The 18509-nt window shown below is 52.1% G+C and overlaps 1 protein-coding gene across 1 annotated transcript in view; it reads left to right on the forward strand.

Annotated features, from left to right (window-relative positions):
- The window catches only part of PAXX (PAXX non-homologous end joining factor), a 20086-nt gene continuing 1577 nt past the window's right edge, over window positions 1-18509 (forward strand). The window contains exons 1-6 of the mRNA XM_075185377.1: window positions 1-174; window positions 15559-15619; window positions 16777-16823; window positions 17260-17450; window positions 17776-17850; window positions 18325-18418. Of these exons, the coding sequence (XP_075041478.1) occupies window positions 71-174; window positions 15559-15619; window positions 16777-16823; window positions 17260-17450; window positions 17776-17850; window positions 18325-18418 (572 nt within the window). The 5' untranslated portion in view covers window positions 1-70. The remainder of the gene's footprint in view (window positions 175-15558; window positions 15620-16776; window positions 16824-17259; window positions 17451-17775; window positions 17851-18324; window positions 18419-18509) is intronic.

The raw sequence follows: 18509 nt of genomic DNA on the forward strand, positions 1-18509 counted from the left end.
CTGGCTAGCTTCTTGCAGGACACGCCCCCCATGGCTTGTTCCCCGGTCTGCCCGCTTCTGGCACCATACAATGGAGGACGCTGGGGGTTGGTCTCCTCTCTGTACCCTGAGCCAGGCCGGACAGCGCTTCCTGTGCCTCTACCAGCTGGAGGCTGGCAGCAGGGGGAGGATACAGTGAGTACAGTCTGTCAGTCTGTGGGTGCAGGGGGAGGATACAGTGAGTACTGTCTGTCAGTCTGTGGGTGCAGGGGGAGGATACAGTGAGTACTGTCAGTCTGTGGGTGCAGGGGGAGGATACAGTGAGTACTGTCAGTCTGTGGGTGCAGGGTGAGGATACAGTGAGTACTGTCAGTCTGTGGGTACAGGGGGAGGATACAGTGAGTACTGTCTGTCAGTCTGTGGGTGCAGGGGGAGGATACAGTGAGTACTGTCTGTCAGTCTGTGGGTGCAGGGGGAGGATACAGTGAGTACTGTCTGTCAGTCTGTGGGTGCAGGGGAAGGATACAGTGAGTACTGTCTGTCAGTCTGTGGGTGCAGGGTGAGGATACAGTGAGTACTGTCTGTCAGTCTGTGGGTGCAGGGGGAGGATACAGTGAGTACTGTCTGTCAGTCTGTGGGTGCAGGGGGAGGATACAGTGATTACTGTCAGTCTGTGGGTACAGGGGGAGGATACAGTGAGTACTGTCTGTCAGTCTGTGGGTGCAGGGTGAGGATACAGTGAGTACTGTCTGTCAGTCTGTGGGTGCAGGGGGAGGATACAGTGAGTACTGTCTGTCAGTCTGTGGGTGCAGGGGAAGGATACAGTGAGTACTGTCTGTCAGTCTGTGGGTGCAGGGTGAGGATACAGTGAGTACTGTCTGTCAGTCTGTGGGTGCAGGGGGAGGATACAGTGAGTACTGTCTGTCAGTCTGTGGGTGCAGGGGGAGGATACAGTGAGTACTGTCTGTCAGTCTGTGGGTGCAGGGGGAGGATACAGTGAGTACTGTCTGTCAGTCTGTGGGTGCAGGGTGAGGATACAGTGAGTACTGTCTGTCAGTCTGTGGGTGCAGGGGGAGGATACAGTGAGTACTGTCTGTCAGTCTGTGGGTGCAGGGGGAGGATACAGTGAGTACTGTCTGTCAGTCTGTGGGTGCAGGGGGAGGATACAGTGAGTACTGTCAGTCTGTGGGTGCAGGGGGAGGATACAGTGAGTACTGTCTGTCAGTCTGTGGGTGCAGGGGAAGGATACAGTGAGTACTGTCTGTCAGTCTGTGGGTGCAGGGTGAGGATACAGTGAGTACTGTCTGTCAGTCTGTGGGTGCAGGGGGAGGATACAGTGAGTACTGTCTGTCAGTCTGTGGGTGCAGGGGGAGGATACAGTGATTACTGTCAGTCTGTGGGTACAGGGGGAGGATACAGTGAGTACTGTCTGTCAGTCTGTGGGTGCAGGGTGAGGATACAGTGAGTACTGTCTGTCAGTCTGTGGGTGCAGGGGGAGGATACAGTGAGTACTGTCTGTCAGTCTGTGGGTGCAGGGGAAGGATACAGTGAGTACTGTCTGTCAGTCTGTGGGTGCAGGGTGAGGATACAGTGAGTACTGTCTGTCAGTCTGTGGGTGCAGGGGGAGGATACAGTGAGTACTGTCTGTCAGTCTGTGGGTGCAGGGGGAGGATACAGTGAGTACTGTCTGTCAGTCTGTGGGTGCAGGGTGAGGATACAGTGAGTACTGTCTGTCAGTCTGTGGGTGCAGGGTGAGGATACAGTGAGTACTGTCTGTCAGTCTGTGGGTGCAGGGGGAGGATACAGTGAGTACTGTCTGTCAGTCTGTGGGTGCAGGGGGAGGATACAGTGAGTACTGTCTGTCAGTCTGTGGGTGCAGGGGGAGGATACAGTGAGTACTGTCAGTCTGTGGGTGCAGGGGGAGGATACAGTGAGTACTGTCTGTCAATCTGTGGGTGCAGGGGGAGGATACAGTGAGTACTGTCTGTGGGTGCAGGGGGAGGATACAGTGAGTACTGTCTGTCAGTCTGTGGGTGCAGGGTGAGGATACAGTGAGTACTGTCTGTCAGTCTGTGGGTGCAGGGGGAGGATACAGTGAGTACTGTCTGTCAGTCTGTGGGTGCAGGGGAAGGATACAGTGAGTACTGTCTGTGGGTGCAGGGGGAGGATACAGTGATTACTGTCTGTCAGTCTGTGGGTGCAGGGTGAGGATACAGTGAGTACTGTCTGTCAGTCTGTGGGTGCAGGGGGAGGATACAGTGAGTACTGTCTGTCAGTCTGTGGGTGCAGGGGGAGGATACAGTGAGTACTGTCTGTCAGTCTGTGGGTGCAGGGTGAGGATACAGTGAGTACTGTCTGTCAGTCTGTGGGTGCAGGGGGAGGATACAGTGAGTACTGTCTGTCAGTCTGTGGGTGCAGGGGAAGGATACAGTGAGTACTGTCTGTGGGTGCAGGGGGAGGATACAGTGATTACTGTCTGTCAGTCTGTGGGTGCAGGGTGAGGATACAGTGAGTACTGTCTGTCAGTCTGTGGGTGCAGGGGGAGGATACAGTGAGTACTGTCTGTCAGTCTGTGGGTGCAGGGGGAGGATACAGTGAGTACTGTCTGTCAGTCTGTGGGTGCAGGGTGAGGATACAGTGAGTACTGTCTGTCAGTCTGTGGGTGCAGGGTGAGGATACAGTGAGTACTGTCTGTCAGTCTGTGGGTGCAGGGGGAGGATACAGTGAGTACTGTCTGTGGGTGCAGGGTGAGGATACAGTGAGTACTGTCTGTCAGTCTGTGGGTGCAGGGGGAGGATACAGTGAGTACTGTCTGTCAGTCTGTGGGTGCAGGGGAAGGATACAGTGAGTACTGTCTGTGGGTGCAGGGGGAGGATACAGTGATTACTGTCTGTCAGTCTGTGGGTGCAGGGTGAGGATACAGTGAGTACTGTCTGTCAGTCTGTGGGTGCAGGGGGAGGATACAGTGAGTACTGTCTGTCAGTCTGTGGGTGCAGGGGGAGGATACAGTGAGTACTGTCTGTCAGTCTGTGGGTGCAGGGTGAGGATACAGTGAGTACTGTCTGTCAGTCTGTGGGTGCAGGGGGAGGATACAGTGAGTACTGTCTGTCAGTCTGTGGGTGCAGGGGAAGGATACAGTGAGTACTGTCTGTGGGTGCAGGGGGAGGATACAGTGATTACTGTCTGTCAGTCTGTGGGTGCAGGGTGAGGATACAGTGAGTACTGTCTGTCAGTCTGTGGGTGCAGGGGGAGGATACAGTGAGTACTGTCTGTCAGTCTGTGGGTGCAGGGTGAGGATACAGTGAGTACTGTCTGTCAGTCTGTGGGTGCAGGGTGAGGATACAGTGAGTACTGTCTGTCAGTCTGTGGGTGCAGGGGGAGGATACAGTGAGTACTGTCTGTCAGTCTGTGGGTGCAGGGGGAGGATACAGTGAGTACTGTCTGTCAGTCTGTGGGTGCAGGGGGAGGATACAGTGAGTACTGTCTGTCAGTCTGTGGGTGCAGGGGGAGGATACAGTGAGTACTGTCTGTCAGTCTGTGGGTGCAGGGGAAGGATACAGTGAGTACTGTCTGTCAGTCTGTGGGTGCAGGGGGAGGATACAGTGAGTACTGTCTGTGGGTGCAGGGGGAGGATACAGTGAGTACTGTCAGTCTGTGGGTGCAGGGTGAGGATACAGTGAGTACTGTCTGTCAGTCTGTGGGTGCAGGGTGAGGATACAGTGAGTACTGTCTGTCAGTCTGTGGGTGCAGGGGGAGGATACAGTGAGTACTGTCTGTCAGTCTGTGGGTGCAGGGGGAGGATACAGTGAGTACTGTCAGTCTGTGGGTGCAGGGGGAGGATACAGTGAGTACTGTCAGTCTGTGGGTGCAGGGGGAGGATACAGTGAGTACTGTCTGTCAGTCTGTGGGTGCAGGGGGAGGATACAGTGAGTACTGTCAGTCTGTGGGTGCAGGGTAAGGATACAGTGAGTACTGTCTGTCAGTCTGTGGGTGCAGGGGGAGGATACAGTGAGTACTGTCTGTCAGTCTGTGGGTGCAGGGGGAGGATACAGTGAGTACTGTCAGTCTGTGGGTACAGGGTGAGGATACAGTGAGTACTGTCTGTCTGTGGGTACAGGGTGAGGATACAGTGAGTACTGTCTGTCAGTCTGTGGGTGCAGGGGGAGGATACACTGAGTACTGTCTGTCTGTGGGTGCAGGGGGAGGATACAGTGAGTACTGTCTGTCAGTCTGTGGGTGCAGGGGGAGGATACAGTGAGTACTGTCTGTCAGTCTGTGGGTGCAGGGGGATACAGTGAGTACTGTCAGTCTGTGGGTGCAGGGTGAGGATACAGTGAGTACTGTCTGTCAGTCTGTGGGTGCAGGGGGAGGATACAGTGAGTACTGTCAGTCTGTGGGTGTAGGGTGAGGATACAGTGAGTACTGTCTCAGTCTGTGGGTGCAGGGGGAGGATACAGTGAGTACTGTCAGTCTGTGGGTACAGGGGGAGGATACAGTGAGTACTGTCTGTCAGTCTGTGGGTGCAGGGGGAGGATACAGTGAGTACTGTCAGTCTGTGGGTGCAGGGTGAGGATACAGTGAGTACTGTCTGTCAGTCTGTGGGTGCAGGGGGAGGATACAGTGAGTACTGTCAGTCTGTGGGTACAGGGGGAGGATACAGTGAGTACTGTCTGTCAGTCTGTGGGTGCAGGGGGAGGATACAGTGAGTACTGTCAGTCTGTGGGTGCAGGGTGAGGATACAGTGAGTACTGTCTGTCAGTCTGTGGGTGCAGGGGGAGGATACAGTGAGTACTGTCAGTCTGTGGGTGCAGGGTGAGGATACAGTGAGTACTGTCTGTCAGTCTGTGGGTGCAGGGGGAGGATACAGTGAGTACTGTCAGTCTGTGGGTGCAGGGTGAGGATACAGTGAGTACTGTCTGTCAGTCTGTGGGTGCAGGGGGAGGATACAGTGAGTACTGTCAGTCTGTGGGTGCAGGGTGAGGATACAGTGAGTACTGTCTGTCAGTCTGTGGGTGCAGGGGGAGGATACAGTGAGTACTGTCAGTCTGTGGGTGCAGGGTGAGGATACAGTGAGTACTGTCTGTCAGTCTGTGGGTGCAGGGGGAGGATACAGTGAGTACTGTCTGTCAGTCTGTGGGTGCAGGGGGAGGATACAGTGAGTACTGTCAGTCTGTGGGTGCAGGGTGAGGATACAGTGAGTACTGTCTGTCAGTCTGTGGGTGCAGGGGGAGGATACAGTGAGTACTGTCAGTCTGTGGGTGCAGGGGGAGGATACAGTGAGTACTGTCTGTCAGTCTGTGGGTGCAGGGGGAGGATACAGTGAGTACTGTCAGTCTGTGGGTACAGGGGGAGGATACAGTGAGTACTGTCAGTCTGTGGGTGCAGGGTGAGGATACAGTGAGATCTGTCAGTCTGTGGGTGCAGGGTGAGGATACAGTGAGTACTGTCTGTCAGTCTGTGGGTGCAGGGTGAGGATACAGTGAGTACTGTCTGTCAGTCTGTGGGTGCAGGGGGAGGATACAGTGAGTACTGTCTGTCAGTCTGTGGGTGCGGGTGAGGATACAGTGAGTACTGTCTGTCAGTCTGTGGGTGCAGGGGGAGGATACAGTGAGTACTGTCTGTCAGTCGGTGGGTGCAGGGTGAGGATACAGTGAGTACTGTCTGTCAGTCTGTGGGTGCAGGGGGAGGATACAGTGATTACTGTCTGTCAGTCTGTGGGTGCAGGGGGAGGATACAGTGATTACTGTCTGTCAGTCTGTGGGTGCAGGGGGAGGATACAGTGAGTACTGTCTGTCAGTCTGTGGGTGCAGGGGGAGGATACAGTGAGTACTGTCTGTCAGTCTGTGGGTGCAGACTGACAGACAGTGAGTACTGTCTGTCAGTCTGTGGGTGCAGGGGGAGGATACAGTGAGTACTGTGTCAGTCTGTGGGTGCAGGGGGAGGATACAGTGAGTACTGTGTCAGTCTGTGGGTGCAGGGTGAGGATACAGTGAGTACTGTCTGTCAGTCTGTGGGTGCAGGGTGAGGATACAGTGAGTACTGTCTGTCAGTCTGTGGGTGCAGACTGACAGACAGTGAGTACTGTCTGTCAGTCTGTGGGTGCAGGGGGAGGATACAGTGAGTACTGTCAGTCTGTGGGTGCAGGGGGAGGATACAGTGAGTACTGTCTGTCAGTCTGTGGGTGGAGGGGGAGGATACAGTGAGTACTGTCTGTCAGTCTGTGGGTGCAGGGGGAGGATACAGTGAGTACTGTCAGTCTGTGGGTGCAGGGTGAGGATACAGTGAGTACTGTCTGTCAGTCTGTGGGTGCAGGGGGAGGATACAGTGAGTACTGTCAGTCTGTGGGTGCAGGGTGAGGATACAGTGAGTACTGTCTGTCAGTCTGTGGGTGCAGGGGGAGGATACAGTGAGTACTGTCAGTCTGTGGGTGCAGGGTGAGGATACAGTGAGTACTGTCTGTCAGTCTGTGGGTGCAGGGGGAGGATACAGTGAGTACTGTCAGTCTGTGGGTGCAGGGTGAGGATACAGTGAGTACTGTCTGTCAGTCTGTGGGTGCAGGGGGAGGATACAGTGAGTACTGTCAGTCTGTGGGTGCAGGGGGAGGATACAGTGAGTACTGTCTGTCAGTCTGTGGGTGCAGGGGGAGGATACAGTGAGTACTGTCAGTCTGTGGGTACAGGGGGAGGATACAGTGAGTACTGTCAGTCTGTGGGTGCAGGGTGAGGATACAGTGAGTACTGTCTGTCAGTCTGTGGGTGCAGGGTGAGGATACAGTGAGTACTGTCTGTCAGTCTGTGGGTGCAGGGGGAGGATACAGTGAGTACTGTCTGTCAGTCTGTGGGTGCAGGGTGAGGATACAGTGAGTACTGTCTGTCAGTCTGTGGGTGCAGGGGGAGGATACAGTGAGTACTGTCTGTCAGTCTGTGGGTGCAGGGTGAGGATACAGTGAGTACTGTCTGTCAGTCTGTGGGTGCAGGGGGAGGATACAGTGAGTACTGTCTGTCAGTCTGTGGGTGCAGGGGGAGGATACAGTGATTACTGTCTGTCAGTCTGTGGGTGCAGGGGGAGGATACAGTGAGTACTGTCTGTCAGTCTGTGGGTGCAGGGGGAGGATACAGTGAGTAGTGTCTGTCAGTCTGTGGGTGCAGACTGACAGACAGTGAGTACTGTCTGTCAGTCTGTGGATGCAGGGGGAGGATACAGTGAGTACTGTCAGTCTGTGGGTGCAGGGGGAGGATACAGTGAGTACTGTGTCAGTCTGTGGGTGCAGGGGGAGGATACAGTGAGTACTGTCAGTCTGTGGGTGCAGGGTGAGGATACAGTGAGTACTGTCTGTCAGTCTGTGGGTGCAGACTGACAGACAGTGAGTACTGTCTGTCAGTCTGTGGGTGCAGGGGGAGGATACAGTGAGTACTGTCAGTCTGTGGGTGCAGGGTGAGGATACAGTGAGTACTGTCTGTCAGTCTGTGGGTGCAGGGTGAGGATACAGTGAGTACTGTCTGTCAGTCTGTGGGTGCAGGGTGAGGATACAGTGAGTACTGTCTGTCAGTCTGTGGGTGCAGGGGGAGGATACAGTGAGTACTGTCTGTCAGTCTGTGGGTGCAGGGGGAGGATACAGTGAGTACTGTCTGTCAGTCTGTGGGTGCAGGGTGAGGATACAGTGAGTACTGTCTGTCAGTCTGTGGGTGCAGACTGACAGACAGTGAGTACTGTCTGTCAGTCTGTGGGTGCAGGGGGAGGATACAGTGAGTACTGTCAGTCTGTGGGTGCAGGGGGAGGATACAGTGAGTACTGTCTGTCAGTCTGTGGGTGGAGGGGGAGGATACAGTGAGTACTGTCTGTCAGTCTGTGGGTGCAGGGGGAGGATACAGTGAGTACTGTCTGTGGGTGCAGGGGGAGGATACAGTGAGTACTGTCAGTCTGTGGGTGCAGGGTGAGGATACAGTGAGTACTGTCTGTCAGTCTGTGGGTGCAGGGTGAGGATACAGTGAGTACTGTCTGTCAGTCTGTGGGTGCAGGGGGAGGATACAGTGAGTACTGTCTGTCAGTCTGTGGGTGCAGGGGGAGGATACAGTGAGTACTGTCAGTCTGTGGGTGCAGGGGGAGGATACAGTGAGTACTGTCAGTCTGTGGGTGCAGGGGGAGGATACAGTGAGTACTGTCTGTCAGTCTGTGGGTGCAGGGGGAGGATACAGTGAGTACTGTCAGTCTGTGGGTGCAGGGTAAGGATACAGTGAGTACTGTCTGTCAGTCTGTGGGTGCAGGGGGAGGATACAGTGAGTACTGTCTGTCAGTCTGTGGGTGCAGGGGGAGGATACAGTGAGTACTGTCAGTCTGTGGGTACAGGGTGAGGATACAGTGAGTACTGTCTGTCTGTGGGTACAGGGTGAGGATACAGTGAGTACTGTCTGTCAGTCTGTGGGTGCAGGGGGAGGATACACTGAGTACTGTCTGTCTGTGGGTGCAGGGGGAGGATACAGTGAGTACTGTCTGTCAGTCTGTGGGTGCAGGGGGAGGATACAGTGAGTACTGTCTGTCAGTCTGTGGGTGCAGGGGGATACAGTGAGTACTGTCAGTCTGTGGGTGCAGGGTGAGGATACAGTGAGTACTGTCTGTCAGTCTGTGGGTGCAGGGGGAGGATACAGTGAGTACTGTCAGTCTGTGGGTGTAGGGTGAGGATACAGTGAGTACTGTCTCAGTCTGTGGGTGCAGGGGGAGGATACAGTGAGTACTGTCAGTCTGTGGGTACAGGGGGAGGATACAGTGAGTACTGTCTGTCAGTCTGTGGGTGCAGGGGGAGGATACAGTGAGTACTGTCAGTCTGTGGGTGCAGGGTGAGGATACAGTGAGTACTGTCTGTCAGTCTGTGGGTGCAGGGGGAGGATACAGTGAGTACTGTCAGTCTGTGGGTACAGGGGGAGGATACAGTGAGTACTGTCTGTCAGTCTGTGGGTGCAGGGGGAGGATACAGTGAGTACTGTCAGTCTGTGGGTGCAGGGTGAGGATACAGTGAGTACTGTCTGTCAGTCTGTGGGTGCAGGGGGAGGATACAGTGAGTACTGTCAGTCTGTGGGTGCAGGGTGAGGATACAGTGAGTACTGTCTGTCAGTCTGTGGGTGCAGGGGGAGGATACAGTGAGTACTGTCAGTCTGTGGGTGCAGGGTGAGGATACAGTGAGTACTGTCTGTCAGTCTGTGGGTGCAGGGGGAGGATACAGTGAGTACTGTCAGTCTGTGGGTGCAGGGTGAGGATACAGTGAGTACTGTCTGTCAGTCTGTGGGTGCAGGGGGAGGATACAGTGAGTACTGTCAGTCTGTGGGTGCAGGGTGAGGATACAGTGAGTACTGTCTGTCAGTCTGTGGGTGCAGGGGGAGGATACAGTGAGTACTGTCTGTCAGTCTGTGGGTGCAGGGGGAGGATACAGTGAGTACTGTCAGTCTGTGGGTGCAGGGTGAGGATACAGTGAGTACTGTCTGTCAGTCTGTGGGTGCAGGGGGAGGATACAGTGAGTACTGTCAGTCTGTGGGTGCAGGGGGAGGATACAGTGAGTACTGTCTGTCAGTCTGTGGGTGCAGGGGGAGGATACAGTGAGTACTGTCAGTCTGTGGGTACAGGGGGAGGATACAGTGAGTACTGTCAGTCTGTGGGTGCAGGGTGAGGATACAGTGAGATCTGTCAGTCTGTGGGTGCAGGGTGAGGATACAGTGAGTACTGTCTGTCAGTCTGTGGGTGCAGGGTGAGGATACAGTGAGTACTGTCTGTCAGTCTGTGGGTGCAGGGGGAGGATACAGTGAGTACTGTCTGTCAGTCTGTGGGTGCGGGTGAGGATACAGTGAGTACTGTCTGTCAGTCTGTGGGTGCAGGGGAGGATACAGTGAGTACTGTCTGTCAGTCGGTGGGTGCAGGGTGAGGATACAGTGAGTACTGTCTGTCAGTCTGTGGGTGCAGGGGGAGGATACAGTGATTACTGTCTGTCAGTCTGTGGGTGCAGGGGGAGGATACAGTGATTACTGTCTGTCAGTCTGTGGGTGCAGGGGGAGGATACAGTGAGTACTGTCTGTCAGTCTGTGGGTGCAGGGGGAGGATACAGTGAGTACTGTCTGTCAGTCTGTGGGTGCAGACTGACAGACAGTGAGTACTGTCTGTCAGTCTGTGGGTGCAGGGGGAGGATACAGTGAGTACTGTGTCAGTCTGTGGGTGCAGGGGGAGGATACAGTGAGTACTGTGTCAGTCTGTGGGTGCAGGGTGAGGATACAGTGAGTACTGTCTGTCAGTCTGTGGGTGCAGGGTGAGGATACAGTGAGTACTGTCTGTCAGTCTGTGGGTGCAGACTGACAGACAGTGAGTACTGTCTGTCAGTCTGTGGGTGCAGGGGGAGGATACAGTGAGTACTGTCAGTCTGTGGGTGCAGGGGGAGGATACAGTGAGTACTGTCTGTCAGTCTGTGGGTGGAGGGGGAGGATACAGTGAGTACTGTCTGTCAGTCTGTGGGTGCAGGGGGAGGATACAGTGAGTACTGTCAGTCTGTGGGTGCAGGGTGAGGATACAGTGAGTACTGTCTGTCAGTCTGTGGGTGCAGGGGGAGGATACAGTGAGTACTGTCAGTCTGTGGGTGCAGGGTGAGGATACAGTGAGTACTGTCTGTCAGTCTGTGGGTGCAGGGGGAGGATACAGTGAGTACTGTCAGTCTGTGGGTGCAGGGTGAGGATACAGTGAGTACTGTCTGTCAGTCTGTGGGTGCAGGGGGAGGATACAGTGAGTACTGTCAGTCTGTGGGTGCAGGGTGAGGATACAGTGAGTACTGTCTGTCAGTCTGTGGGTGCAGGGGGAGGATACAGTGAGTACTGTCAGTCTGTGGGTGCAGGGGGAGGATACAGTGAGTACTGTCTGTCAGTCTGTGGGTGCAGGGGGAGGATACAGTGAGTACTGTCAGTCTGTGGGTACAGGGGGAGGATACAGTGAGTACTGTCAGTCTGTGGGTGCAGGGTGAGGATACAGTGAGTACTGTCTGTCAGTCTGTGGGTGCAGGGTGAGGATACAGTGAGTACTGTCTGTCAGTCTGTGGGTGCAGGGGGAGGATACAGTGAGTACTGTCTGTCAGTCTGTGGGTGCAGGGTGAGGATACAGTGAGTACTGTCTGTCAGTCTGTGGGTGCAGGGGGAGGATACAGTGAGTACTGTCTGTCAGTCTGTGGGTGCAGGGTGAGGATACAGTGAGTACTGTCTGTCAGTCTGTGGGTGCAGGGGGAGGATACAGTGAGTACTGTCTGTCAGTCTGTGGGTGCAGGGGGAGGATACAGTGATTACTGTCTGTCAGTCTGTGGGTGCAGGGGGAGGATACAGTGAGTACTGTCTGTCAGTCTGTGGGTGCAGGGGGAGGATACAGTGAGTAGTGTCTGTCAGTCTGTGGGTGCAGACTGACAGACAGTGAGTACTGTCTGTCAGTCTGTGGATGCAGGGGGAGGATACAGTGAGTACTGTCAGTCTGTGGGTGCAGGGGGAGGATACAGTGAGTACTGTGTCAGTCTGTGGGTGCAGGGGGAGGATACAGTGAGTACTGTCAGTCTGTGGGTGCAGGGTGAGGATACAGTGAGTACTGTCTGTCAGTCTGTGGGTGCAGACTGACAGACAGTGAGTACTGTCTGTCAGTCTGTGGGTGCAGGGGGAGGATACAGTGAGTACTGTCAGTCTGTGGGTGCAGGGTGAGGATACAGTGAGTACTGTCTGTCAGTCTGTGGGTGCAGGGTGAGGATACAGTGAGTACTGTCTGTCAGTCTGTGGGTGCAGGGTGAGGATACAGTGAGTACTGTCTGTCAGTCTGTGGGTGCAGGGGGAGGATACAGTGAGTACTGTCTGTCAGTCTGTGGGTGCAGGGGGAGGATACAGTGAGTACTGTCTGTCAGTCTGTGGGTGCAGGGTGAGGATACAGTGAGTACTGTCTGTCAGTCTGTGGGTGCAGGGGGAGGATACAGTGAGTACTGTCTGTGGGTGCAGGGTGAGGATACAGTGAGTACTGTCTGTCAGTCTCTGGGTGCAGGGGGAGGATACAGTGAGTACTGTCTGTGGGTGCAGGGTGAGGATACAGTGAGTACTGTCTGTCAGTCTGTGGGTGCAGGGGGAGGATACAGTGAGTACTGTCAGTCTGTGGGTGCAGGGGGAGGATACAGTGAGTACTGTCAGTCTGTGGGTGCAGGGTGAGGATACAGTGAGTACTGTCTGTCAGTCTGTGGGTGCAGGGGGAGGATACAGTGAGTACTGTCAGTCTGTGGGTGCAGGGGGAGGATACAGTGAGTACTGTGTCAGTCTGTGGGTGCAGGGGGAGGATACAGTGAGTACTGTGTCAGTCTGTGGGTGCAGGGGGAGGATACAGTGAGTACTGTCAGTCTGTGAGTGCAGGGTGAGGATACAGTGAGTACTGTCTGTCAGTCTGTGGGTGCAGACTGACAGACAGTGAGTACTGTCTGTCAGTATGTGGGTGCAGGGGGAGGATACAGTGAGTACTGTCTGTCAGTCTGTGGGTGCAGGGTGAGGATACAGTGAGTACTGTCTGTCAGTCTGTGGGTGCAGGGGGAGGATACAGTGAGTACTGTCTGTCAGTCTGTGGGTGCAGGGGGAGGATACAGTGAGTACTGTCAGTCTGTGGGTGCAGGGTGAGGATACAGTGAGTACTGTCTGTCAGTCTGTGGGTGCAGGGGGAGGATACAGTGAGTACTGTCTGTGGGTGCAGGGTGAGGATACAGTGAGTACTGTCAGTCTGTGGGTGCAGGGTGAGGATACAGTGAGTACTGTCTGTCAGTCTCTGAGTGCAGGGGGAGGATACAGTGAGTACTGTCTGTGGGTGCAGGGTGAGGATACAGTGAGTACTGTCTGTCAGTCTGTGGGTGCAGGGGGAGGATACAGTGAGTACTGTCAGTCTGTGGGTGCAGGGGGAGGATACAGTGAGTACTGTCTGTCAGTCTGTGGGTGCAGGGGAGGATACAGTGAGTACTGTCAGTCTGTGGGTGCAGGGTGAGGATACAGTGAGTACTGTCTGTCAGTCTGTGGGTGCAGGGGGAGGATACAGTGAGTACTGTCAGTCTGTGGGTGCAGGGTAAGGATACAGTGAGTACTGTCTGTCAGTCTGTGGGTGCAGGGGGAGGATACAGTGAGTACTGTCAGTCTGTGGGTGCAGGGGGAGGATACAGTGAGTACTGTCTGTCAGTCTGTGGGTGCAGGGGGAGGATACAGTGAGTACTGTCAGTCTGTGGGTGCAGGGGGAGGATACAGTGAGTACTGTCTGTCAGTCTGTGGGTGCAGGGGGAGGATACAGTGAGTACTGTCAGTCTGTGGGTGCAGGGGAAGGATACAGTGAGTACTGTCTGTCAGTCTGTGGGTGCAGGGGGAGGATACAGTGAGTACTGTCTGTGGGTGCAGGGTGAGGATACAGTGAGTACTGTCTGTCAGTCTGTGGGTACAGGGTGAGGATACAGTGAGTACTGTCAGTCTGTGGGTGCAGGGTGAGGATACAGTGAGTACTGTCTGTCAGTCTCTGGGTGCAGGGGGAGGATACAGTGAGTACTGTCTGTGGGTGCAGGGTGAGGATACAGTGAGTACTGTCTGTCAGTCTGTGGGTGCAGGGGGAGGATACAGTGAGTACTGTCAGTCTGTGGGTGCAGGGGGAGGATACAGTGAGTACTGTCAGTCTGTGGGTGCAGGGGGAGGATACAGTGAGTACTGTCTGTCAGTCTGTGGGTGCAGGGGGAGGATACAGTGAGTACTGTCAGTCTGTGGGTGCAGGGGGAGGATACAGTGAGTACTGTCAGTCTGTGGGTGCAGGGGGAGGATACAGTGAGTACTGTCTGTCAGTCTGTGGGTGCAGGGTGAGGATACAGTGAGTACTGTCTGTCAGTCTGTGGGTGCAGGGTGAGGATACAGTGAGTACTGTCTGTCAGTCTGTGGGTGCAGGGGGAGGATACAGTGAGTACTGTCAGTCTGTGGGTGCAGGGGGAGGATACAGTGAGTACTGTCTGTCAGTCTGTGGGTGCAGGGTGAGGCTCTGCCTTGGGAAAGGATTAAACAGGGAAATCCATGTGGGGTGGTATGTACGGGGCTGCACCTTAGAATAGGAGACCTTGTTACACAGGGAAGGGAGGTGACTTGCACCTTGCAATAATATTGGTGTGTCGTGGGCTATCAGCATGTGGGTGTGTGAGAGAACACGGAAGCTGCTAGTTACACAGCAGTCCCTGGGTTGGACACACTTTATAATGTGGGTGAAGTTGCTATAATATGTGTGTATATGTATGTGTGTGTATATATATATATCTATCTATCCCTATTTCAGCTTCATCCAGTTTACTGGCTGCCCCAGTGTCACCCCCGTGGATGCTTATAGGTTTGGAAAGGGGGGCCAGTACCATAGAGCAGTGTTTCCCCAACCCAGTCCTCAGGGCTCCCTAACAGTGCAGGTTTTCTATATCTCCTTGCTGGAGCACAGGTGTAATCATTACTGAGTGACACATTGTAATTGCACCACCTGTGGATCTGTTACAATGTGTCAGTCAGTAATGAATACACCTGTGCTCCAGTAAAGATATATATATATATATATATATATATATATATATATATATATATATATATATATATATATATAAATATATATATATAAATATAAAACCTGCACTGTTAGGGGTACCTGACTTGTAAGTAATCACAGCCTCTGGGGGTACTTTTCAGGTAACAAGTGCATGTGTAGTCAAGCCCCATTCCTGAAAACCTAAATTACACACATACCAGTTATCGGGTTGACCATCATCACCAGAGCAACCTCGATGGAGGTTCCAGAGTTTCGTACTTGGGAACCTTCTCTCTTTTCCCCCTCGATCTCATGACTCGGAGGTCAGATATGATACTTTGCCTCAACATTGACTCTCATGGAGCTCTGAAAACTTCCCACTACTTCCACTCCCCAAATCAGACTCCTCTCTCTCCGGCGTGAAACTGATCAAACGCCTCCCACTTTGAGCATCAGACCCTGACGCGTCCAGGTGTAATAATAGGTTTAAAGATTAAATGGAAAGTGGAGTTTAAAATGGTGTCTGAAGGGAGCATCTACTTATACACCTCTCCCGCTGGCCGTCCTCCTGATCCCATAGGCACAAGGCTTGGTCATCTGGTGGTAAGAAAATTAATGATCTCTCTACACTCATGTTCTGTGGACCCAACAGCCAATCAAGAATGGTCTAAATGTGGCCCTTGCGCAAATGGTTCGTAGCGATGGAAGAGGGGCCCCAGCAAATCACACATGTGTGCTCTCCTTAAATTATGAATTATCACAATATACACAGACCCTATAAATGAAGATATTCATCATGTGTAGGGGATGATTGATCCCTATGCGATACGCTCATGGCTCTTCACACAACTATAGAGAAAATGGTCCATCAAAATTGTAGCTGATTTTGGTTTACTTGTTTGCGTATGTTAACACACAAGTATACTGCATATTTAATACCAGCATTCAGATGTGTGTACTATTTATATATCTTAAGTGTCTTTTCTGTACTTGATGTATTGATAAACTGTATTTTCTGTTTAGTATCACAAATGGCAGTGAAGTCTGGAGAACGGACCCAATAGAGGAGGCCCTGGAGGAGTGGGTAAGAGATCCCAGTGAGTTGTGGCCGTTTCTTGTACCGTAGCCTTCGTCTTGTGTTTTATAGTAAGGAGGCAGAAATTGCAGGAGCCCATCTCAGGCAGCCACAGTGTGTTGACTTTTCCCTCTATAATTGCCCAGACCCACCCTTTTCTTTGTCACTCTACATCCAAACTCTAATTTACAATTCCTTAACCTTTCCCACTTGGATTACTGTAACCCACTAATAACAGGCCTCCCGTCTTTCTCCACTACAATCTATCCAAAACTCTGCAGCGTGAATCATTTCTTGTACTCCCAGATCGGTCCTAACTATTTCCTCCTTAAATCTCTCTCTAGGGATCACATACAAGGTCCTGCTGGCTACCTAAAATGACCTCCACCATTTTGCTTCTTGCTATGTCCCTAATCGCCTCCTGTGTTCCGCACGTAATTGTCTCCTTCTCATCTTCAACCTTTCTCCCTTTGTGTCCCTTGGACACGTATCTCGCTTGGAATAGATCAAGCACCTTCTCTTCTAATCTTCCCGTCTGACCTAGAGACAATCCTTTAATGATTGTAGCATTCTAATAGCCAGGATCATTCATACGTGGCAGCTATAGTGGCCAAGCAGAAATATTTACTACACTTACTCCACCTTCTGTCGCTGTATGTATCCCAACCTGCAATTAGATTGTAAGCTCTCCAGGGCAGCGACCTCCTCTCCTATTTTGTGATTTCTGTTTTGCACAATGTATTGCTCTTGTTGTACTACACTGTATTCCTTGTATTGTCTCTTGTAAAGCACTGTTTAAGCAAAACAGCAACATGTACGTATAATTCATTTACTAATGCAATTAACGGTGCAGAATTGACTGGTGTTTTTAGAAAAATGATTTTCGTCCATTCAGAACTGGTAACTGCAATAGGGATCTGAGTAGGGTATTTGGGAGCAGAGCACTTTGTGTTGGGAGGAAGGGTTCATGTTGGATGATCTGAAGATTTAGAAACCCTATCGCACCTTTTGTACTCGTCGCCTACGCACAGGGGTAAAGACTGTGTGCTGATCCAATGATCATGATTGGGCATTTTAATAATATTCCACAAGGGGGCAGCACATTGCCTTTGCTGACTGTTCTGTATGACCAAGTGCTAATATTAATGAGATATTGTTTCTTTCAGGATGCAGTACGCGGGCTGACATCACAGGAGCTTGTGGGCAAACTGAGGTAAGATCTTGTGTCCTCTCCGTTCCTGGTGTGACGTGGAGAGAGGTGCGGTATCCATTCAAAATCATGTTTCAATATGGCCGCACGCACGTGGGTAGACATATTGGGAGAGACCATTTCCTGCATCACTGGAGACCAGTTAGCAGGGTTAGAAGATGACGCACACAAGCTGTTCATAGCCATCTTCACTCCGCATTTACAAGCGTGCCTGACAACGTTCGTATAACTTTTAATAGGGTCGCTATCAGGCATTGTGGTCAACTTGGTGCCACACGAGGATATATATATATATATATATATATATATATATATATATATATATATATATATATATATATATATATATATATATATATATATATATATATATATACACACACACACACACTATATAGCAATTTACTGATAAGCTTATGTATTTTATTTTCCTTCACAGGGAAACCTTTCAGAAACGAGTGCCCGTCTTAGAGATGCAGGGCAGCCTCGCTAGCCTCTCTGTCCCAGTGGATTCTGGGAACGTGACCCTCGACCTCCTCAAGCTTCCTGTGTCGGAGGCACGAACCCACGTGCAGGAGGTGCTCTTCGATTTCACAGATCGAATGAGGGCTTTGGAGAATCTCCTTAAAGGTATTGAGCGCCTATCGCGCTGATACTAGCACCTGTCTTGCGTTCGGCGGAGGCGGCCATTTTGTGAGCCCAACCATTGGTCATAAGACTGCAGCCTATCCATTCACAGAACGCAGATGTACTAGATCACTTCACGAATAACCTAACTGAGGAACAATATGTTTGATAACGTAGCTTGCGGTTGCTGGGCTTTATTAATGAATAATCGTCTTACGAAATGGCAGCCTCCACTGTGCGCAAATGAAGGGGGCCCCTTTACAAAGAACATCATGTTGGTGTAAGTTACACGGGTATTAACGCTGTGTTTTTGGTTCTTCTCTTGCAGCTGCAGAAGCCAGTGGGGCTGCTTCGGGCAGTCCAGGGAAACCCTCTCAAAGGAACCATTTAGTGCTCATACCAGGTTAGTGAGAACCAAGCCCTACATAGAGGCCAACATTACCTTATCACTAGAGGTAGAACTACCGTGCTGTGGGCCTCGGTGCGGGGAAGAGGGAACCGAGGCCCACAGCTTGCGAGCTCCAACCCTCTGTATCTGCCGTGCAGCCGGCCCCATTATCTCTATGGTGCATCCCACTTGCTGCACCAATGGTAGTTCCTCCACTGCTTGTCAATTTTAAATAAAGTTGCAGATTTTTGATTGAATTTTAAGTTCTTTCTGTAATATATAATTATACAAGATTACAATTTCTTGGGTTTTGGGAGGATTTGATTTGCTGAACAGTCAGGGGCATAACACTACATGGTCAGGACCCGCAGTCATTCCTCTATCCTAAGTTTCCGTGATATTTGTATGTTCCAGGTAAAGTTTAATTGCAAGCTGAAGAACCTTCTTTTGGTAACGGTGGTTAATTTGACTTGTTCTGTTTCTGATCAGACGTTGACGCTCGGAGGAAGGGGTTTGGGGGTTCCGGCTCGCAGGTGAAGAAGAGAGTACCCGGAGAGTCGCTCATTAATCCCGGCTGTAAAAGGTACCGCTACACTTGTGTCTTGATACAATATTGTAGTGATTTTCTAGTCTGAGCATTGCATGGTTTCCAGATCTCCTGATTGAATTACATG

The sequence above is a fragment of the Mixophyes fleayi genome, chromosome 9, assembly GCF_038048845.1.
Source record: "Mixophyes fleayi isolate aMixFle1 chromosome 9, aMixFle1.hap1, whole genome shotgun sequence".
Lineage (NCBI taxonomy): Eukaryota > Metazoa > Chordata > Amphibia > Anura > Limnodynastidae > Mixophyes > Mixophyes fleayi.